Here is a 24,790-nt window from a genome sequence, read left to right as displayed (position 1 = left end):
GGTTTTGAGAACAACAAAGCTAGATCCTACTCTGTGAATCTATATTGTATTGGAGCTTGAAATGTCACAAAATTGGAAGCATGGAATTTCCCTAATGTTTTAATGATACTGAGGTCCATCTTGGGAACTAGGTAGGGAGAGTCCCTGAGGGACATGAAAGAGCTGTAGGATTGGCGATGCTGCAGTGAAACGAGCATTCATCAGTCAGCCAGTCTAATGAGAATATTCCGTACACACGTCCAGGTAACTTTAATTTTTTGCTCATTCTGATTTATGAATCTAACAACCAGGAGAGTACAAAACACATGAATGATGTTGGTTATTATATCAGTTGTAAAGTAAATAAAAGTAAATAAATAAAGTAAATAAAACAATTAGTATTCTGGTTCTTTCTAAGTTGAACAGTATGAATCAGTGCCTCTGAACGTGATTAAATCTCGGTGCATTATTGAGTTTCCAGACTTAGACCACTAAGGCCTAGAGTCTTGGCTCTCAAAACACTGACTTGATGAGAGTTTTTGAAGGTTTTCATCCTCGTGGAAGCAGGCCAAATTACACTGCAAGTCCTTCAACACCCTGACAACCACTTTTGATGAATTAGTGGGCTGGACATATTTTATTTCGCCTCCACTAGCATTTTGTCCTCCCTGAGTATTTAATTTTTATCTCAAAACTTCTAGAAGAGCTGTGCTTAGGACCAGTCTATGGAAGATAATTCCAGCAACTGATAAGCTCAGGAAGGGAAACCAGGAGAAATATCAGAAGTAAAGCTATGATGCTTACCAACAGTTACAAAACAGAGTGAGCTCCCACAATCAACTGTATTTCTATGTTCACCACAAATTATAGAAAGATTAAATTTTGGATCTGATACAGATAAATGAGTAAGGACTTTTTAAAAATGCAGTGATTTGCAATCATAACTGCAATATAGGAGTGTGTCTCATATCACTGCTGGCACTGGTTGGTGGGACTCTTGAAAGGTTTTGGCAATTTGATGGTATCTAATTTAAATGACAATTTCTCCATCATCTTTTTACATTTTATACATAATGCAGATTTTCTCTTCAATGAACGGACAGTTTATTTCCTTAGCATATTTTTGGCTTTAAGAAAAATTACTTGAAGCTATTTGTATATTAAAGTCTATTGATTAACTTTGTATATGTGGTCCTTTTTATGTTTTTTATCTACTGAAATCAAGACTATTTATATGACAGTTGCAGAGTTTAAAGAAAAAACAATAAAACAAACCTCCATTTCATTTGTCATCCCACTTCCACTGCAGTTTATACATATGAAGTCCTGTATATACTTCCTTATTTCTACTCCCTGACATTCTCCCCATGTAACTAGCTTTGTCATACCCATTCATAACTTCAATATTGTGTTTGTACCTCTAAGTAATCTGCTAGTTTTGTTTAACTCTATATCAAGAATCACATATATTAGTCTGTATTTACTTGTAACTTGCTTTTCAATGTCTTTTTCTAGAGATTCACCCTGTTGTAATGTTTCAGTGTGGTTTGTTCATTTTCCCTCCTGCACAGTTCATTATAGGGATATACTACAACTCACTTATCTTTTTTCTACTAGTGATTATTCTAGTGATTACCAGTTTTTGGTTGTTCTCAGGTTTTACTATTACATAACAGGACTGCTATGGATATTCCTGTACATGATTCTTAGCAGACAAGTGCAGGATTTCTTTTGGATATATAAACAGGTAAAGATTTGCTGGGTAGGCACATTTTCAAATTTACTAGGTAATGCCAAATGGTTTCTAAAGAGCTTGTACCAATTTACACTTCCACCAGCAAATATCTGATTTATGGTTGTCTCACAGATTCACCAGCATCTGGTAATATCAGATTATAATATTTTTGGCAATCTGGTAGGTATAAAATAGTATCTCATTTGGTGTATTTCATACTTTTCTGATTACTAATGGGGTTGAACAGCTTTTTATAAATATTATGGGCATTTGATTTTCATTTTCTATGAAGTGCCTGTTCAGGACGTTATACATTTCCTCCTGGATTATTTCTCTCTTTTTTTTTTTTTTTTTTTAGGGCTTTATAGGAGTTATTTACACAATCTGGACACTAATCCTTTGTAAATTACATGGGGAGTAAATATCTTCTCTGAAGTTTTAGGGATTCTTTATTGTGTCTTTTGAGGAATAGGACTTTCTCGTTTTACTTTACCCATCTTTTCCTTATGATGTATGCTTTTTACATCTTGTTTAAGAAAACCTTCCCTATCCTGAAGTCACAAAATGTTCTCCCATATACTTTTTAAAGTTTTATAGTTTTGCATTATCTAGTTAAGTATTGAATCATCCTTGAATGAAACTTCTACATGGTATATGGATATTATAATTTTTAAAAATATGGATAACCAAATTTCCAAGAACAATTTATTAAAAACGATTCTTTCTCTACCCATCTACACATGCAACTGTCATAAAATGTATGTGTATATGAAACCTGCTTCTAAGCTCTTTATTTTGTTTGTTTATTTAGATACCTCCATATAAACAAAATGCAGAATTAAATAATTCCAGGTATCAGGTAAGCAAGGCCCTCCACTTCAGTCTTCTTCAAGAGTTTCAGGTACTTTTGGCCTCTTTTTCTTTCTATAAATTTAGAATCAGCCTGTCAAGTTCTACAAAATGTCTGTTGTACTGAATCTCCAGATAAGTATGGAGAGAAATGAGATTTCTTTTTTGCTATTCAATTTTTTAAATGACAAAAGAATTTTACAGTGAACAAACATATATCCACCCCCTAGTTTCTATAACTTCCATTTTGCTACATTTTCCTTATCCTATAACCACCCCTCTAATCATCTATTAATCCATTCATTTTTTAATCCATTAATTTTTAATTGCATTTCAAAGTAAATTGCAGACACTTCACCCTTATACTTATCAAGGTGTTGATTTTACATATTTATTTTATATCATTTTTTTTTTCAGATATGAAAGGTAATACAGTTGACTCTTGAACAACATGGGTTTGAACTGCATGGGTCCTCCCATACACAGATTTTTTTCAACAAATATACAGTCAGCCCTCTGTATCTTCAGGTTTTGCATCCGTGGATTCAACCAACCATGGATTAAAAACAGTATTTTTGATCTGCAGTTGGGAATCTATGGATATGGAAGGCCAACTGTATGCCTTATTCTATACCATTTTATATGAGATTTGAGCATTCACAACTTAGAGTATCTGTGGGGAATCCTGGAACCAATCTTCATGGATAGCAAGGGACAAATGTAGTTAAGTTTTTGAGAAGTCAAAAGTTATATGTGGATTTTCAACTGTGTGAGGGTCAGCACTCCTAGTCTCACATCATTCAAGGGTTACTATATAACCCAATATACTTGGTTACTTCAAAGGAACATGTCAGATGTGGTAGGAAGAGCATGAATCTATTCTTTTTTTTTTTTTTATCTATGCATCATTTAACTTGTTTACACAAGAATTCGTTACTTCTATAAATTAAAACATACTATTAAAAAGACAAAAGTGTACTGACACTATTTTGAAATTCTGGTGTTAATTCTAGAAGCCTCTTATAAAAATTAATTCTCTAATCTCCCTGCATTACCTTTATCAGAGCTTTCTACCACATTTGCAATATAAATCATTATTGTGAAAATTTCTTCTGAATAAAAACCAAACTAATAGGTTATATCACTTTTATCTTTATATATATATATATATGTATACACACATATATATACATATATATTTTTTTCTATATGATTATGTTAGTGTTTATTGAAACTCGGCTGCTATTCCACAAAATCTCTAGAAGGCCTCCTGAATAACATCCTTCATTAGTAAACTTGTGGATAACTAAAGAAATAAAAATACTAACTAGTTAGAAAAAGATAAACATAAATAAATGGAAGAGGAATGTTCTCTTATGCCATAACATAAAAAAGCAATATTAATTATTAGCTGTGAGAAGACAAAGAACTTAGGATTATGAGAAAAAAAGTTATTTTTATATTATAGAAATCAAGGTGTTAATTAGACAAAATGAAATAAAAAAAATTAACAGTACCTTTTTCTTGTGCTATTTTCCTGGTGGTGGTTTGATGATGGCAAGGAGATTCTTCCATATCGTGATCAGATTTTGAAGGAGAGGAGAGTGAAGAGTCTCCCCAAGTACAGGAGGAAGGCTCCCTTTCTGGGTGCAGGGGTCCTTGAGATTCAGTTATCTGGTCAGACTTGGAGAAGGGCACACTGACAGCCTCGGAAGTGAGGGATGGAGCACCAGAATCTGATTCTGGAGAAGAAGTTCGCAAACCCTTGGGCAGAAGTGATTTGGTAATATGCATGTGGTTACAGAAACTGTTTGAAGGCTGTCGATATAAGAGATTATAAAGGAGGTTATGCCACTGAGCATCGGTTCCATGTAATACTTACTTTGAAATCAGATCGACCTTATTATTAGTGAATCCCCATGAAAACCAATTTTGTTTGTTGGTTTACAAATGAGACTCCAAAGTTCACAAAGACTCACCATATTACCATTGTAACTAACACAGACACCTAAGACATATAGGAACAATTATTTGTACATTCATTATTTCCTACTAGGTAGAACCAACTGCTGAATATCAAAAACACCATCATGAAATATGACAATGTGGATAATACTCTTGGTTAGTTTACTGAATGAGTATAGAAAGAATTTGAATTACAACAATGTATTGAGTTGAATAAGGATTTTGGAGACCAAAAAAAAAAAGTGAACTCTTCCAGTTATTTCAAATGAGGCCATAGAATCTGGTTGCAGAAAAATCAATAAACTGTAGGAACAAGGATAGAGCCCAACACTGTAATCAGGAAACGGTCAAGGGCGCTCACCTTTCGCTCTAGGCTGTCCTCCCCGTCTGTTGAACTGACACTATCATAAAGCCTTGTCCTAGAGGGCCTCTGGCGTCGGTTCTTCACGGACAGCTGGGCTCGGGTTTTCAGGGCTTTCGAATCCAGGCGCTCTGTCTCTGGGACTGCTTCATTCAAGTCTAAGAAAAGACCATTGCAAAATAATCAGGGAGAGAAACTTTTGGAGAGGACTGATAAAGAGACCACAGACACTGATAACAAAATTTTACGGTTATCAGTAACACCAGGCAGGAAACCATGATGGCCTGTATAATATCCCACAGGTAACAAAAAATATATATTTAAAAAAAGGGAGATCTAGGAGAAGTGTACAAAGACTTAGGGAGAAAAACCAACACTAAAGGTGACCAAGGCAACAACAAAAATCTAACATCCAAAAAGCATAAAACCTTCCTAAAACATAATTATAAGAAGCACTGATTTGCATTTACTTATTTATGTGTCTGCATGCTGGAGTGTTTGATGAACAATATATAAGGGGGAAGGTCTATGAAAGTTGGGAGATCTTAGAAACTAAGGACAAAGACCTAAGCAGGTCAGGTGTCACGTCAAGTACAGGTCATAAAAGATGAGCATCGGTGTAAATTTCTTTAGCAAAATTTACTTAGGCTTTTATCTTTTTCCTTTTACCTTTTCAGAGTGGCAGTCATTAAATGAAATCATGCTGTTCAAGAAATTAATAATTAAGTACTTCTGGGTTTAAATTATTAAAATAAAGCAAATAATGGAGTCACAAAAAATAAGTACTGATATTAATAGAATAAAACAATTTCTTACAGTAGCAGTACCCCAGGAAATTCCTTATCACAATAAAGATAAAGGTGTACTCTGAATTATATTATTTTACAAAACCAAAACAAGTAAGCACCTCAGGTTGTACCTCTCTTATGTATGGAAGATAGCAACTGGCATATGATTTTAACATATTTTTCCCTAGGGGATACATCTATTGAATGACAATATTTAAAGAAGATTTTGACTTTTCATTTCCCATTTTTGAAAGAAAAGTGAATATACAGAAAAGTCAGACCATTCAGTTCTATATAAAGGACAGCTAAATATTTTATAGTTAGTCGTCTCTTTATGTTTTTACTTGTCAATGGAGGAAAGAAATCTCCTTTATTACTTTCATTTCCTCCTTCCAATAAAATCTAAACTTGCAGCTGCCCATTAAGAATTCATCAATTTTTATAACTGGGGGAGAATCAACCTTACAAGCTCTTGTTTACATATAAAACGTGGAAACACCAAATAGATGAAAGCAATAATATAACCAGATATACTGTCATACATGCTTATCTGATTCATATTTGGATTTTATGTTCTTTGACACGAAGTCCTATCACATACACCATCTCATGTGTCCTCACAACAGCTCCAAGAGACAAAGCAGCCAAGTATGTTTTCCCTCCCCTGAGCTCAGAGAACTTGAGTAACTTGCGGTCATCTACATAGCTAGCTGATGAGCTGCCATGACCATTCTAGCTTTTGGACTCCCAGGCTACTACTCTCCAATTTAGTTAGTGTTGAACAAGATACAGAATAAGATTTTAATGGCATTAGAGTCTAGTATTTTCCATTGTAAAATCACATTTGGTGTGACTGGAAATTCACTTCTGGGAAATTAACTTCTCCAACAGGCTATGTAAGAAACATTACCATTAACCTTTCACATAGGTGTTAAGAGAGCATTAAAAAGGAAAGACATTGAAAAGTGTAGGAAAAATGATTTCTCAGACAATTTCTGATTTGGTTGGTTTAGTAACAGCTTTGGCTACTTGGTGACAAAAAGACCTAAGGAGGAAGGTCATTCCACTTTTGTAAATATGGCTCCTCTTGCAATAGAATCCTGGCCCCAGTGGACCCAGCATAGCACTCAACTCCATCACTAGGTACTGAACAATAGAGCGAGGGAACAGAACTACTTATTAGCAGGATTTAGACCAGTGGTTCTCAACCTGTGGGTCGCGATCCCTTTGGCAGTCGAATGACCCTTTCACAGGGGTCGCCTAAGACCATCCTGCATATCAGATATTTACATTACGATTCATAACAGTAGCAACATTACAGTTATGAAGTAGCAACGAAAATAATTTTATGGTTGGGTCACAACATGAGGAACTGTATTTAAAGGGCCAGAAGGTTGAGAACCACTGGTTTAGACTACAGATAATTTATTCTGGGACTTCTGACTGCATTACGATTCAGTAATTTGCCAGGTCCTGGTGTCAGTCAATCGCCAAATGGCAATCTGGTACATCTGCTTTAGTATCAGCTAGCACTGACTTGGTTCAACCCACTGGAGGTCACACATGGAACTACAGCTTTTAAAGATGAAGTCAGCTGGAATCTGAAAAGCACTGCCTTAAATCCATGATCCAAGTGGCCAAAAGCATGGTACCCAATAAACAATTTTTGAGTGTCTGAAAACAAAGAACTCGGGGCCACTCTATAGTAGTGATTCATGGATTACAAATCAGTCATTTATGTTCCAATTGATTAAAAAAAAAGTTTTAAAGTACAAAAACTCTAAAAATGGAATGTAGCTGATAACATTCACTTCAACAGCTCTTATACCAGAAAGAACTTGGAAGGAATGTTGCCCAGGAGACATCACAAGTAACCACCCTCACCCCCCTTAGGAGTATTACAGGAGATGAGAGAAATAGTAGGAAATGTGTATAGGACTTATGCTTCTGGGAACTGGAAGTGATCTCTCCGACCACTATAAGCTATCTTTTCCAGCATGTCATATAAGAATCAGAATATTATAATTCAAAAGATTCTAGCCCACCCGTCTTTCTCAGGAAAACGAAGGCTCCAAGGTTAGTAACTCCTCTACTAACTGTAATGTACAGTTAGTCTGTAGAAGAGACTGCATAGAGTTCAGTTTCAGAAGCTTATCCTCCGAGAATGTCTCTCTCAAGTCTGAAAGTAAACTTCACAGGTAATCTGCCTTCTTCAAATCCTCTTTTAAGTCTTACTTTATGTTTCAAACAAAAATACATGTCCAGGGCTAACTTTGCAAATTCCCAGAAGTATATACTGCCAGAAGAAAAAAAAAGTAGGGATTTCATTTGGCTTTATCTTTATCCAAGAAATAAAATTCTTAAAGAAAAACAACAACTATCTGTCAAAATTTTGTGGATGGTGATGTGGCAGGAGAAATGATTTAAGCTGTGTGCTACTAAATGTAAGGGCTCAGATGGCCATGCTCACTCACTGCCATTCATTCTCTAAAGAGATTGTAATCAATAGCACATTGCTCTTAGGAAGCCAAGGCTCTGGGTTCCTCCTCTGCTGCTTCTCTCCAGGGCACCTTGCTCTGTTGTCCCTAAAAATTAGAGGGAATTTTTATTTTTCTTTCCCCTTTCTTCTCTATTCTTTCTTTCAGACCCTCCAGTCTTTAAAATAGCCTTTTTCAGACTCAAATTCAACTAAAATACAAAAGAAGAGCGGACTCGAGTGAATCAATACACATAGAGAGACAGATACAGAAAAGATACGAAGTAGCTGATGATAGAGCAGTTTTGAGTGGGTTGGACTCCGCTTCAAAATACCTGCATCTTAAGAATAGTCTTCTTATTGCTTTGAATTGGATCCTCCAGAGTAATTTAATGCATTTGAATAGGATTTTAGCAACTGTTATGAAAAATGTTCTGTGAAATTAGGATGCTATATATCATATTTCACAGAGATCTGCTTCCTAAAGTAATGCTCTGAGTCATTCAGTTTTTTTCACCAGATTGACGTTATTTTTGACGTAAATGGAATGCTGCCCACGGATCAGACACAGACGGCAGCGGGGAAGTAGGGGAATGGAGCAGCATGACAATAGGGTCTGCTCCGCATTCTTATGTGCATTATTCTCCTCAAAAACAGTCAGACCTTAGACCATCACGCTGCCTGGCTTGTGCTATTATCAACAGAAATGCTGAGCATAATGAGACACTTGGTGACATTTTTAAACTTGAACGCTATCTGCAAATTCATAAAAGATGGGCCCATGGGGCTTTGGGTTCATACACACAGCATTCAGAGGCAGGTTTATGTATTGCATGGGGGCAGTGCAAAACAGTTACCTAGGGAGTAGCCCTGGAGTTAGTCTTCCTTGCATAGAACCCAGAACAGTGGCTCAGCCACTCAATTGAGTAATAGACCTAAACTCTCAGTCCTTCAGAATCCTCAATTGCAAAACTGGCATGATAATAACATATCACAATAATACTTGCATTTTATGAGGACTAAAGGTATAAAAAGATATATAAATGCTTAGAAGAATGACTGGTACATAATTAACCACTCCGTAAATGTCTTTATTTACTGACAATGAAAAGGTTAGCAAGATATTCTTAAGTGACTAAAGCAAGTTGCAGACAAGAGTCTTTATGGCTTATACAAAGATAGATGTAAAACTTGCACAAAACTTGACAGGCACTTCAGGTGGTTTGTTTTTTGAGGACAGAATTTGGCTTTAATGGTTTGCCAGAAAACAATCAGTAAATATTGATTTCTCATTCATTTGGTTTGTTCATTAAAATTTTCCATAGTGATTTACTGGGAGTGTTCACCCATTAATTAGTATAATTCAGTAATATCTCATGGCCAAAATTATTTATCTGGAATTTAGAGCTATTGAAAATAATTTGTTCTGGAAAAAAAAATGAAAATTGTGCAAGTTTACTGAGAACTTGTATCTGAATTCAGAATAAAGTGAGTTTGGATCTATTCCAGAATTCTCCTCCACCCCAATTTAGAACTAAACAATAGGACAACATGGAATAATCACCTCATTGCTCTGTATCTAACGCTGTTCGTTGTATAAGACACTCCTGATATTATAGTGCAAGCGTCCTCCCTTTCCTTTTAATGACTTTGCCTTTAATGAAGTCCGGCTTTAATCATGCCTTGAACTTTATTTTAAAATGCTGGGTTCCAATGCTAAAAATGACTCCATCAGGAAATAAATCAGATGCAGTGGTAGGTGTCTGGCCGGCCTCATAGCCACAGGTATCTGAAGAGAACCACTGCCACCACGGGCTCAGGGAAAGCAAAAGGACAAGGGCCTGGTTCTGGCCTCGGCAGAAAACGATTCCTTGGAGGAGCCCAATGACCGCAGGAACTTCAGCAACGCCAATGTCTGCCTAGTGCTGGCCTTCTTTTGTTGTTGCTCTTACTAAATCTTAAATATTTGAAGCCAAAAAAAAAAAAACAACAAAAAACACCTTTTGTGGTTTTCCTCATTCTTATCTTTCAATCATGCTCGTTACATTTTTCTATTTTAAAATATTTTATATAGTCAGGGGTCACTGGTGGGAAAAAGGGGACATATGTAAATACTTTCAACAATAAAGCGTTTAAAAAGTATTTTATGTAGTAAAATTTGTAGACCATATGTGGAAGTCATAGAAAAAGGTTTTTTTTAAAAAAAGGATGCTTATGTACCTACTATCAAGCCTAAAAAGTAAAATTAGCATTTTTGAAGCCCTCTATGTTCCATTTCTTGTTGTAACCTCTGTTTTTTTTCCACAAAAATATCCCTAAAGAATATAATGATTTAATTTTACTTGCTTTTTCACTTTATACACATGGTCATGAACTGTACACAATATTCTGCAAATCATTTTTTTTTTTTTTTTGGTTATTGCTCAACATTATGCTGAGAGGTATGACGAGGGTTGACTTTACTGCAGCCATTATGAACAATGTTTTGGTGCACACTGGTGTGTTTCTAGAGAGCATACACACAGAAGTGAACTTATTGGGCCATGGAATTTACACTTCTTCCATACTACTGGACAACACCAAATTGTTTTAACAAAAATTGTTGTATGAGTTTTCCTTTTTTCCTACATGCTGGCAATTATATGAAACTACCTTTGCCAATCGCTTTATTTTTATTAATAACATTGAATGTTTATTTATGTTCACCAACCTTTGAGTTTCCTCTTTTGTGAACTGACAACTTATGCTTTATGTCCATTTAGTTGTGCTTTTCTATGATTGATTTGAATTCTTAAGTATATTCTGGATAACAACCTTTTCTCTTAGTTATATGGGCTATAAATATCTTCTCTCAATTTTTGGCTTCTCTTTCTAAGTTTTTTATAATGTCTTTTGAAGATGAGATTTTCTTAATATTACTGTGGTCAAATTTATCAAACTCTTCATATGATTTGGAATTTTGCATCTTAAGAAACCATATAAGCATTCTCCTACATTTTCTTCTAAAAGGTTTAAATATAGCCTTTCATATTTGAATCTTTAATCCATTTGGAATCTATTTCATGAAAGCTGTGAGATCAGGTCCAATTTCATTTTTCTCTATATGAATGGTTACTTTTCCTAGCACCATTTGCTAGTCCACCCTTTCTCCACTAATCTGCGGGGTCAGTTCTGTATTGTTCTCAAATTGGCACACATGGGTCAGTCTGTTTCTGGACTCTGCTCTGTTGCACTGGTCTACTTCTCAATTGCTGACACTACACCTCATCTCAATCATTATTCCTTTCCAGTGAATCTTGGTATCTGAAAGAACAAAACGACAATGTGGTCACACCTGTCAGAATGGCTATCATCAAAAAATCAACAAATGACAAGTGCTGGTGAGGATGCGGAGAAAAAGGAACCCTCGTGCACAGCTGGTGGGAATGCAGACTGGTGCAGCCACTGTGGAGAAACACTATGGAGTTTCCTCAAAAAACTAAAAATGGAACTCTCATTCGACCCAGTGATCCCACTTCTAGGAATATATCCCAAGAAACTAGAAACACCAATCAGAAAGGATATATGCACCCATATGTTCATAGCGGCACAATTTACCATAGCTAAGATTTGGAAACAGCCTAAGTGCCCATCAGCAGATGAATGGATTAAAAAACTGTGGTATATCTACACAATGGAATACTACGCTGTGGTAAAAAAGAAGGAACCCTTACCATTTGTAACAGCATGGATGGACCTGGAGAGCATTATGCTAAGCGAAATAAGCCAGTCAGACAAAGATAAATATCACATGAGCTCACTCATTTATGGAATATAATGAAGAACATAAACTGATGAACAAAAACAGATTCAGAGACAGAGAAGCATTGATCAGACCATCAAACCTCAGAGGGAAGGTAGGGGAGGGTGGGGGTAATGGGGAGAGATCAACCAAAGGACTTGTATGCAGGCATATAAGCCTAACCAATGGACACCATCAACAGGGGGTTGAGGACAAGAGTGGGGGCGGTGGGGAGGCAATGGGGCGATAAGGACACATATGTAATAACCTGAATCAATCAAGAAAAAAAATTTTAAAAAAAGAAGTTCCCTTGCATGTATTTCTTCAGGAGTATCTTGACTACTCTGGGCCAAGTATTGTTCCATATGTTTTAGAAACAACTTGTCAAGTTCTAAAATAATAATAATAATAATAAAGGCCCCATTTAAATTCTAATCAAAACTATGTGGAATATATAGATCAATTTGGCATAATGGAATTTTTTATAATTTCCTACCTCTTCTGATTTATACAGGTCTTCTTGAATGTCTTTCCATAGGTCTTGAGGTTATTTTATTAAATTCATACTGCCTACCATATCTTTCCTGTTGCTATTATAATTGGTATCTTGTAAAAAAAAAAAAAATCAGAGATGCTTGGTCTATAATGATAACGCATGACCCAGCTCCTATTTTGCCTCAATACCATTAATGGGTCACAATGCTTACAGAATTAAGTGTAAACTCTTCTTCAGGCATTGAAAGTCTACCATTACTCCAAGAATACACTATGACACAGCATTAACATAAGGTACCACCTTTAACATAAAGTCTACAAATCAGGAAAATATTATTCCGTTTTTATTCATTTTTCTCTTTTCTTCACACTCCCTCTCATTTCTTAAAATGTATCTTATCTGTCTTATATCAAACCCTTTCTTATCTTCCTCACCCTTGGTCCCAGCCATCCTACAAATCATACATCTTTTCGCACACTTAACAGGCCCAAACACTGTTCTTTCTACCTTGTAGCCACCCTTCCTCTTACAAGTCAGGGTGCCACCAGGCGTTCAGCGTTCAAAGTAACTTTTTAAAGGTGTTGTTCTTACTTCTGACCCCTCACGATAGAATAATCATAATCTGCCTTCATATAGTTTCCACTACATGAAGTATCAGTCCTTGTCTTTCTTTCAGTATCTCTATGGAATATGCATACTTTTTCTTTAACAAACAGCCTTTAAAATACTTGAAGCTGAAAACAGTATTAGCATAAAGATCCTGGAATATTTAGAAACTGAGGAAGAGCTGCTGTTCAGGTGACTTTTCTAGGAAATCTAATCCAACTAAGACTCTAACAGTTTCTCCTACCAAGATCTCTCTACATGCCTGTTCTCTGCGTTTAGTCTAATGCCGACCTAACTAGCAGGGCAGCCATGGGCATATCTGGCCACTTCAGGGCACTGGGATACAATGTCGAGAACTCTCTCAACCAGAGTCATCTGTGGACGTGAAACACGGCAGTAGGGAAAAATTATTTTCTAAATCCTGGGACAGGTGTAAAATTATATTTGTCCAGTACACGGCCACACACTAGAAGGGATTTAGGGTTTGTTATGGATCTTGATGAAAAATAATTGCTATATTTGCTTTATCCTATCTAATAAAAGAGAAACATGGTAATTAGTGTACATCCGCTACCCTTCCCATTGGCTAATCAGGGCAATATGCAAATTAACTGCCAGCCAAGATGGCGGCCGGCAGCCAGGCAGCTTGAAACTAACATGAGGCTTGCTTGCTTCAGTGACGGAGGAAACCAACGTTCCCAGCCTGCCTTGCCGGCCTCTGAGCTTGCAGTTTGAAACATTGTTATAAATATAGAAGCTAAACAAAACCCGAGAAACCTGCTTTCAGTCAGCCGGGATCTCAGAGCTGGAGTTGATACAGTGTTTTGATTATAGAACACAAACAAACCAGATACCTGCTTTTAGCAGCAGAGGCCTCAGAGCTGGAGTCAGAGCTAAAGTTGGCCCAGAATAAAAAAGAAAAAGAAAAAAAGGAGCAGTTGGGAGCTTCAGTCACCCGCCAGCCTGAAAACAGCCCTCAGCCCCTCACCCAGACTGGCCAGGCACCCCAGTGGGGATCCCCACCCTGAAGGGTGTGTGACCAGCTGCAAACAGCCATCATCCCCTCACCCAGGCTGGCCAGGCGCCCCAGTGGGGACCCCACCCTGAAGGGTGTGTGACCAGCTGCAAACAGCCATCATCCCCTCATCCAGGCTGGCCAGGCACCCCAGTGGGGACCCCTACCCTGATCCAGGACACCCTTCAGGGCAAACCAGCCGGCCCCCACCCATGCACCAGGCCTCTATCCTATATAGTAAAAGGGTAATATGCCTCCCAGCACCAGGATCAGCGGAGCTACGAGGCCTCCTGGCACCGGGATCAGCATGACAGGGGGCAGCGCCCAAACCCCCTGATCGCCCTGCGGCTCTGTGTGTGACAGGGGGCGGGGCCACAACCTCCCTATCTGCCCTGCTCTGTTCATGACAGGGGAAGGCGCCCCAACCCCCTGATCAGCCCTGCTCTGTTCCTGATAGGGGGGAGCTCCCCAACCCCCTGATCGCCCTGCGGCTCTGTGTGTGACAGGGTGCGGTGCCCCCCCCCCCACCCCCCCCAGGCCCTGCTCTGTGTGTGACGGGGTAGAGCCATAACCTCCCCATTGGCCCTGCCCTGAGTGTGACAGTGGCGGTGTCCCAACCCCGTGATCGGTCCTGCTCTGTGGGTGATAGAGGGCGGCGCCCCAGCCCCCCCCCCACCACCACGGGCCCTGCTCTGTGTGTGATGGGGTAGAGCCATAACCTCCCCATCGGCCCTGCCCTGAGTGTGACAGTGGCGGCGCCCCAACCCCCTGATCAGCCCTGCTCTGTGGGTGATAGAGGGCGGCGCCCCAACCCCCTGATCCGCCCTGCTCTGTGTGTGACAGGGGGCAGTGCCCCAACTCCCCTATTGGCCCTACTCTGTGAGTGACAGGGGGGAGCGCCCCAACCCCCTGATTGGCCCTGCTCTGTGTGTGACATGGGGTGGCGGCACAACCTCCCCATCGGCCCTGCCTTGAGTATGACAGGGGGCGGTGCCCCAACCCCCCAATTGGCCCTACCCTGAGCGTGACTGAGGGTGGCATCGCAACCTCCTGATCCGCCCTGCTCTGTGCATGACAGGGGACGGCCCCCCAATTCCCCAGTAGGCCCTGCTCTGAGCCCGACCAGGGGCTGCATCAAGGGATTGGGCCTGCCCTCTTCCACCCGGGAGCAGGCCTAAGCCAGCAGGTCGTTATCTCCCGAGGGGTCCCAGACTGGGAGAGGGCACAAGCCGGGCTGAGGGACCCACCCCCCCGCCGTGTGCACAAATTTTTGTGCACCGGGCCTCTAGTATATTATAAGAAAAAAGCATTCAAGTATATTGAGCAATATATGTTCTATCAAAAATTTAATGAGATATTTGAGTGGCTTAGTTTATAGAGAACCAAACAAATGATGTTCAGATATAACTTTAATGAGGTAAACTTGTGCATGGCTGGAAAAATAGTTTTGTCAATAATTCAATATTGAGAGCCACATAATGAATCCATCGCAACTGAGGAGCTCCGTCCTAGAAGAATATGCGTGAATGCGAAGAAATGGCTGCTTATCAGCTCTTCTTCCCTCTGTCCTTTCTGACTCCTTCACTCTCCCCTTCCTTTCTCCTTTCACTATTTCATCCTATTTCATCGTTTTCATTGACCTATAATTGATAATCCTTTTGCTTCAATGAGCCGCCTGGAGGCCTGAAAATATGCTAATCAACTCATCCTATCAGTAAAACATCCAGTGCTTAGAAAGCAAATCATAGCTGGACAGTCCCCAGGAGGCAGAGCACTGAGTCTGAGGGGCAGGAGCTGGGGAACTGACTGCAGCCACTGGACCCCTCCTGTTGCAAAAATGTGTTTGTTGAAGGGGGATCCTTAAATGCAGGATGGCCTGTGTTTGGTCCACATTTCACTTCCTTTTCTAAACCTCTAGGACTTCAGCGTTCCCTAGCAACAGAAGCAAAGGATCAATTTAGGAAAGTGCTTTCCAGAGCATTCCTATCTAGTTCCTGACCAAGCCATTTAGTTTGAAATTCAAGGAGATTTATCACTGACTGTCCTCAGCAGCGACACTGGAAGAGCAGCTCTTGATATGTACACTACTAACATCGGAGATGACAGATTCCACCTCTGCTGCACAAGCAGGGATGAGCTTCAGCAAGAATTAGTAGTCCCTGCATCTCACTGTGAACTGACACTGTTGCTAGGGAAACTGATAATTATGTGGCAAAATGGAGGGTGTAGAAGGGAAGAAGGGTTCAGAAGAAATGTGAGGTTTTGCTCTAAATCAGGATGTTAATAGTACAGTTTGTTGATCTTCTGCAGTCATATAATTTAATAAATACCATTAATTATATGTTTGACAAGATACAGATTTCTGAACTGAGAGAAAGGACCAGAAGTGAATCGGAGTCTGGAGAGCTGCTGGTCACAGGTTATACCGGGACATGTGTTTATTATAAGTGCAACTGCTCTTAGGAATTACAATATTCCAAAACATGAAAACGTGTTGATTTCTGACATTTTGTTTTAGAAATCAATCTTACAGAGTCGCAGACATAAACACTGTAATTCTCTAAAAGCTCTAAAGAATTGCCTTCTTTCACTTCACTGACTAAGTCATACAGCCTCACAATACTCTTTAGGTGGGGAAGAAGGAAGTGTTACTATTTATATATAACAGACAGTAAAACTCACCCCACTGAGTTGAATGACCTTAAGGAAGTCACATGGCTCTTCAGTGAATGGTAATGCTGGAGCCCAATACTCACATTTAAGCTGCCCATGAGGCATTATATACAGATTATATCTTATTAAGGGAAAACCCAGAAAAAGGATATAAGCTCAGTGAATGGACTCAAGTCTCTAGCTACCACTTCAGTTTTAAATGAAGATTTCCAATACTTTTCATTTTAATGGCTAAGAGTTTAGTTCTACAAGTTAACATTACTGCGGGTCCAATCCCTGCCTGTGATCATCGGCTCTCTCATGACATTGTTGCTATATATTCTCTTATTCCCCTTCCCTCCCAGGGACTACTGGGGAGCTATTTTAACCAAAAGTTTTATATCCCCCTGTGTATTTATAAGTATAAATTCTTATGAATTTTTTAATCTGTAAATATACTATAGATATTAAGACATTCCTTCACATTCATACACGCACAATTTATGTATAGGTGTGAATGTGAGTGAGAAAATCAGTGATTTATTTATGGTTGGTGTGTGAAAGAAGACAACCATTTATATAGAAAATGTTTCCAGTATTTTGGTCCCATTATTTGGTCTTAAACAGAATAAAAGAATGAGAATTATATATAGGACAGCTAGAGAAAAGCAAAAAACTTGCGTAGAACATCTTAACTCAATGAATTCCAAGAGCTGGAAGTAGTTATAAAAAAGATCTTTACTCTAGTGATTTAAAAATTTCAAACCTTACTCATTAATAGATAAGTAGTGTAGCTCACTCTAAATGAACTATCACTTTAAAGCAATTTATTAAGTCTATCAATGTTATGATGGTTTTAAAATAATATCTGGGCTTGCGTAAGTTGGAATTTTGTTTCTTAACATTAAAGCATTTACTTTTGATAAGGCAAGTGAGTGCTAAATGATAAGTTCCTATTTTGATAAACCTTTTCTTCTTTCCCATGGTAGAAAGGCGTTTTCAACATTTAAATCCCTGGATAAGAAAAAGAATGTAAAGCCAAATTTACAGTCATTAAAAGCAATGTTTGTCTAAACAAGGGTTTGACAAACCTTGACTCAGGCCATCTGGACAAGACATCTGCTTGACATCCACATTCTCCATGGTGTCTCCCTTAGAGACTTCTCCAAGAGATGTTCTTCTCTCAAAGATGTTGTTGTTGTTATTAACTTGAGTCCCATTTTGCTTCAGCAACCTGAACACCTCAACCTCCAAATCTCTAATCTGAGAGAAAAAAGAAAAAAAAAATCCATTTCTAAAACTCGAACCCAGCACTCCTCTCCAAGTACTAGACAAAACTATCTTATTATTTTCATGGCTTTGGCACATCACTCACCCGCACTTGCAGGCCTTGAACTTCCACAACATGAGCCTTTTCCAAATCTTCTATTTTCTTTCTTTCTGCTTCCTGTCTCTTGATGAAATCAAGTTCTCTGAAGAAGAAGATAACAGCTCTGATTGCATCAAACACCCAAGAAATGAGGAAACATGTGAATGTTGTTATTGGAATCAATAAACTACACAGTGGGATAAATAACTGGACAGCTATTTACATAAATAAAATTCAATCATAGTTAGAGAAAACGTATATAGCAATGAAAGCAAGTAAAACATTTTAATGTAGCACAAAGTGAAGAAAAATGCCTTGATTCTGCTTATTATGATTTTCATTTGCAGCTCCTGATTCTAGAGCTCCCATACATTTTTAGAGCTAATAAACCAATGATCCACCTTGAGTAATTTAGTGGAAATAATTACAGGTCAGGTGGTGTCACTATTAGCCTTTTTAAAAATTACATTTATAGAGTAATATATCTAGCAAACTGGTGGAACTGAATGGTCAAAGAAAATTATAATAGGATAGATTCCTATGAATGACCGTGGAAAAGGGCTGGGTGGGTCATAAAAACAGGAGAGTTGTCATTTATTATCCTGAGGATAACAGGGGGAGAAGGAGAATTATCTTCATTTTGAGAGCCTGGACTATAATATGCAAATTTATCAAAACTTACAAAATTATTATATGACAGTTATATTTTGGGCAAGAAAAGTTAAAATAGTGATGTGCTGAATTCATTGTTACAAAGAGCAATCCCCCCTTTTAACCAATAAACGTTTTACAGCATTTTCTTTAAAATATTGAAAACATTATTTCCATGATAGGAAGTAACTGAGAAATGGTGAATCTGACATATAGTAGTATGCTTCGCTTCTGAGGCTTGGCATGGAAGGCCAGAAGAGGGCCTGGCATTCCTTTTTGATTGTTCTAGCTAGCTAGCAGTAACTGATGAGAAAGTCCAGTAGAATCTCCCCCGTCAGTCTCCCTGAAATTACGCCGAGATCCAACAGATGGAAGCAAAGCAGCATCAGCTGCTGAATTCAAGAGCCGACTGTGGTGCTGGTCTCTGATTGCAGGGAAGTGGCAGGGCAGGGGGTCTTGCTCTTCAATATTTATACCCTCTGTAGTGGGGAAATCCTGTAGGTACTGAGTCTGAGAATGGAGGCAGAAACAGCCTCAGCAAGGCCCCAACTGCTGCTCTGCATGCACTGCGGCCAAGAGCCCTGCCCAACTTCAGCGAGGCTTCCTGCTTCTGAATTACAGGGATGTTTCAAGAAGAACAGAGATTTCAAATGTTTTAACCGTAACTAGCAATGATTAACAATCAAAGAAACAACTTCATGGTGTCACTGGCTGCCAAAAAAAAATGATAAAACAAAGTATAATCTCCTAAAAAAAAGATAAAACTGTTTTCCAAAACTTAACATATATACAGTGGGGCCTTGACTTATGAGTGTCCCGAGTAACGAGTTTTTTGAGATACCAGCTGTCTCTCCGCCTATTTTTTTGCATTGAGTTGACAGAGTAATTTGAGTTAACGAGCTCCTTAATGAGCTCAGTCTCAGAACGAATTAAACTCGTAAGTCAAGGCCCCACTGTATTTGCTTTAACTATGCTTCTTCGAGGGATAAGTCTGAGGTCATCTTTTCTATCCCACTAGAGATGACAAGATTACTGGAGACAAACCTTTTCAATATGCATACAAGTATTTTTCAGTCGTTAGAAGTGCTTACTTTTGTTGAAAATCCTTGATCAATTTCTTTGCCTTGTTGTATTTCTTTTCCAAGGCCTGATACTGGCTTTGAGTCTCTTTGAGGTGTTCGTTGACTGTGTGGCATAGTGTTTGAGCCTCGATCCAGTAGCTCTCCAACTTCAACATTCTTTCTTTATTCTCTTCTATATTCTGTTGGAGTTGAGTTTTTTCTAGTTCCCACCTCACTTTCTCATTTTCTGCTGCCTGCAGCTGGATAAAAAAAAAAAAAAAAAAAAGTCAAGACAAAGATAATCTGGGTACATCTATACCAAAAATCCCCCACGTTTTAATAGCATGGCTTTGATTAAATTCAACTGTTAGATATACTCAATCACCAAACACCTTGAGATGAGAAGCGAAAGCATTATTTTCATTATTTTACAGATTATAAAATGGAAGCCTTGAAAAGTGAAATGCTTTGTCCAAGGCCGCACACCTGATAAATGACAAAACATGGGGTTGACTCCAATTCCCATTATCTTTCCATCACTGAATGTGGTGTGAAATTCAGTGAGCAGTAAAAAATGTTTTAGGGTTTATCTAATTCTAGTCAATGAATTTCAGCAGGTTTTCCTTTAGATATATATATTTTTAAGTATAATATGTTAAAATTTAAATGAAAAGGAGAAAGTGACAGAGCACAGTGTGGCCTATTGGTTGGCGGGGAGGGGGCTTTGGAGTGGTTTATATTTGAACCCAGCTGTCACTATTAGCCTTTAAAAAATTAATTTTTCTCAATTACAGTTTAGAGATTTTTTTTTTTTAAATGTATAATATGTAAAAAAGAGAGAGAGGAGAGACAAGCTGGAAAGAAGAAAGGGGCAGAAGCACAGTGTGGCCTGTCGGTTGGCAGGAAGGGGGCGCTCTGGAGTCATTACATTTAGATTTGAGTCCTAGCCGGGCCACTACCAGCCTTTTTCCCCATTTTATTTATTTGCTGTAATTAATTATTTTTTTCAGTTACAGTTTACATTCAATATTATCCTGTTTTAGTTTCAGAAGTACAGCAAAGTGGTTAGTAGTGCTTTACAAATGCTCCCCTCCCCCATGCTTCCGGCAGCCACCTGGCCCCCAGGCACAGCCATCACAATGCCTTTAAATTTTGGGCAAATAACTTAAGTTCTCTAACTAGTGCATGCTTGGAACAGCTTCTTGCGCATAATAATAATCTGATAAATTTAGTTATTCTTATTTTGCTTTTATCCCTTTTGTTGATATTATTACATCCTTTATTTCAATTGACATGAACACAGTTTTTAGCTCATTATTCTGCTGGCAGTGTTCAGAGCTTTATAAACCCCAATCTGCAGGAAAGTATAAAAGATAATGTAAGTAAAAATATAAATAATTGTTGAATTAATTTAAATCCCTCCAGTGGAACAGAAAGGCAGCTTCTTATTTCCGCTTTCGGGGACTGTTAGGAATAGATAATAGTAGTCCCACCCCCTCATTTCTACAGAAACTAAGGCTGATCCTTTAGGTGAGGGGTCCAAGGTCATTTATTCACAATAACTATCTGACCTTTAAACAAGGGTTTCATCTATTTCACACACCTCGTTTAAAGTTCAAAAGCATGCAGAATCATTATATAAACTATTTTCAAATTCCAAGACATCCCAAAATCATACAGCATTCAGCAAATTTAAAAATGTTTATATATATATATATATATATTTTAAATAAATATATTGGCAAAACAGATTACAAAGTAAAAAGTAGCAAAAATAACATTTCAAAATTAGGCATTGTTTTATCAAGAGACATTAAGAGTCATAATAAAGTAAGCTAATCTGTGCATCTTATATGCCAATATAATAAATGAGAAAAATAAAACACTAATTTATTGGATTTTCTAAATTCAATGTTTACAGTCTAAAACATAAGCTTTGTTAAAGCACTTACAATCACAGGGGAATCTTTTCCCTAATTGTAACCGACAATTAAAGAAACACTTCTATTCTTCCATTCTGTGCCAAGAAACAATAGCAACTTAAAACAGGACCGGGATTTGACTGCATCTTTTATTAAGCAATGTTTTGCACTCGAGTTGTTTATTTACTAACCATCACTAATTTAAAAATTATTATTCACAGAGCTTGGCTGATACCATGAATGATGTATAGGCATGTTTTGACTAAAGAGCTACAGAGTTATTAGCTGGGAATACCATTTAACCAAAATAGCCTTGCTAATTAATCTCCATTTAAAACACATGGAAAAACCAAAACAAGCATTCAATGTGAACAGAAAAACAGATTGTTAGTGGTAGAGGAGGAATTATGTCTTAATTTTAAAAATACCATAAATACAATAAAGAATATTGTTTTTAAAGTAATTCAAAAAATATTTTTAAATCTCTGAAACTACATATTTGATGAAACTAGACACAATTCTAGGAATGTACAAGTACCTTATAACTTACCAACTAAAAAAATGCCCTTTTGAGTCTTATAAATAAACTAAAAAATACATAAAACCTTCCATCATGACCTGTTTTTCCCCACAAATTTAAATAATGTGAACTAAAGGACTGAAAATTTCCAGAAGCATCTGGCACCTATAAGCAACTATTCGTATATGAAATTTCATGATATTTATTAGAAATTGAATTTTTTTCTATACAAAATTAATGTGCTATGTTAAAATACATTGTTTCTGAGGAATAAATGAAAAATAAATGATTACACCTATCTAAAATAAACCTACCTAAAATTTTAAAAAAATAATAAAATAGAAAGAAAGAGATGCCGTCTAATAACGTGCATAAGGAATTAGTGGTCAAAATGTAATTGAGATTCATGAACCATTAAAAATATTTACTTTTTGGGGAAAGCTCTTAGGAAACTACATATGTGTAAATATGTAAATATGTATTTTTAAAATATTGTGCAATTCTCACTAAGGGGATACGGTGGTGCTCACACTCCCGTGGTGCAACTCTCACTGCCAGATTCATCCATGCATCTAACAGTGGACATGAATCTGTGACATTTGTATTCTTTCACAGGTGCAGGAACAAATCCTTTAGTCCCAGGGCTGAATTTATTCATAGCCTCCGAAGTTTAAACAGTACAATTCAAACTCCATGTACTGACTGGTGTGCTTACCTTGGTCTTCAATTTTTGAATCTCTGCTTCTGTAACTGCATGTTTGATTTGCAGCTGAAAATTGAAAAGAAAGAAATATCGGAACTAAGAAAGTCTATCTATATTTTTCAGGTCTCAGCAACTAGAAGAATATCGCGTTGCACAGCAGAAGGCCTAGAAAAGTGCTGCAAGGCAGCAGGTTGTAAATTAAAATGCCCAGTGCGGAAAAATGACTTACTAGGTGCAAACTAATTATACGCAGGGCCTATGGCCCACACTCCCTAACAGAGGATTAAGTTACGATTTAATTGATCAGGGACCAAAGAGAAGAAAACACACTTGCTTGCTAACCCTTTGCAGCTCCTCTTTAGGATTTGAACACCACGCAATTGTTTCCTTGCAGTCCTGGTACTGAGAAGCCTAAGCAGGAAAGCCAGCCAGTGGCTGTATGAAGATGCTATCCCAAACCTGGAGGACAGGTGGCGCTGTGGTACCACGAGTCACTAGTCTGAGCGGCTCTTTTGCTGCAAAGGGAGAGCTGAGGATGATGCAGCTCCTCAGAGGGATCGGTGTTTATTTTTTAATTGCAGGAAAGGTACAGATCTAGATTTCTGTCCTCCAAAACATCTACTTCTGTTGAAAACCAGGGCTTCAAAAGCTTCCGTTACGAGAGCCCCTCTATTTACACATTTGTTTTGCTTCTCCCCGCCCTCCACCCCCACTTTTTTTTTTCTTTTCTCTGTGAAGGAAGAAAACAACATACTCATTTCCTCCAGGGATAAATACACCAACATTTACGGAAAACAATATGTGGGGTGACAATCTCCTCTCTCAGATCCCGGGGGCCAAATGCGTTTGGAATTCAGAATTCTTCCAATTTCAGAACGGCAGAAAGAAGCATTTTTCCCTAAGTCGCTATTACCCACAGCAGGTTCTGTCGAGGCGCTCTGTAATCAAACCCACGAATATTTTTGCGTAAGACTATTTCCACTAAGTGAGGGAAAGAGAAATTGTAAATAATATCCTGTCAGCTTGAGTCATGTTTACCCCCAAATGAGTTTGCAGCAGAAGTATTTTAGAAATCTGTTTTCAGACCATATTGGATTTGGGATTGAACAAAGGGGGCTGGAAACTTCTAATATTACTGTAATCAAGTAAGCTTAAGGTTTTCTTATCAGAAAGCCAGATGGAAGGACAGAAACGCGAACCTTTGCAGATGACGCCTCAGCAACCTCAGCTCTCTCTTTAGTTTGTAACCTGCGTTTTCTTGATTTTTACCTGGCCACTACGGGCATATGGGCAGAATGAAGAGGGAAAGAAGTCAGAATCAGGCACAGGTTGACTTAATATCCGTAAACGCCAATGAATAAAAGCTCAGACCCTGGGAGCCCCCAGCTCCTAGCAGAGGGCTCCCTCCTGGGCGCTCTCGGGCTCCTGCTCGGTTGAAAGCCCTGGGGTCTGCCCTGCTGCAGCGCTCACTGCTCTCCGCCAGGTCCTCCGTCCTGAGGGGTGACCTTGACAGCTGTTCACATTCGGTTCTGCCCCACGCACATCACTTATCTTACTCTCCCGCTCGGGGGCCTGGCGGCTCCTGCGGTCTCGCCCGCGTGGCTCTTGTGCTTTTCACCCTCACTGGTTCCCAGGGGACTCTGCACGCTACCCGGGAAGAAACACCTGGGACCCGACAATGCCAGGCAAACCAGCCTCACACGCCCGAGTGCCCAAGTGGACACTCCAACTGTGGGCCCTCGGATGAACACAGCCCTGCAGAATGCCTAGCCTTATGCTTCTGCACTCACGTGAGATGGAAAACTAGGCTCCTGGCCAGACACTGACCCGGCCCAATGCTCACAGTGAATTGCTGTGAAAA

At 38.6% G+C, this 24,790-nt stretch overlaps 1 protein-coding gene across 1 annotated transcript in view; it reads right to left on the bottom strand.

Annotated features, from left to right (window-relative positions):
* The window catches only part of PPP1R9A (protein phosphatase 1 regulatory subunit 9A), a 241,769-nt gene that overhangs the window by 20,129 nt on the left and 196,850 nt on the right, over positions 1-24,790 (bottom strand). The window contains exons 9-14 of the mRNA XM_081102246.1: positions 22,942-22,995; positions 19,815-20,044; positions 18,079-18,175; positions 17,795-17,966; positions 4,890-5,047; positions 4,081-4,381 (exon numbers count right to left, since the gene is read on the bottom strand). Coding sequence (XP_080958372.1) covers positions 4,081-4,381; positions 4,890-5,047; positions 17,795-17,966; positions 18,079-18,175; positions 19,815-20,044; positions 22,942-22,995 — 1,012 coding nt within the window. The remainder of the gene's footprint in view (positions 1-4,080; positions 4,382-4,889; positions 5,048-17,794; positions 17,967-18,078; positions 18,176-19,814; positions 20,045-22,941; positions 22,996-24,790) is intronic.

Source organism: Myotis nattereri, assembly GCF_964212035.1.
Source record: "Myotis nattereri genome assembly, chromosome: 11".
Taxonomy (NCBI): Eukaryota; Metazoa; Chordata; class Mammalia; order Chiroptera; family Vespertilionidae; genus Myotis; species Myotis nattereri.
This window is presented reverse-complemented; position numbering and strand designations above follow the sequence as displayed.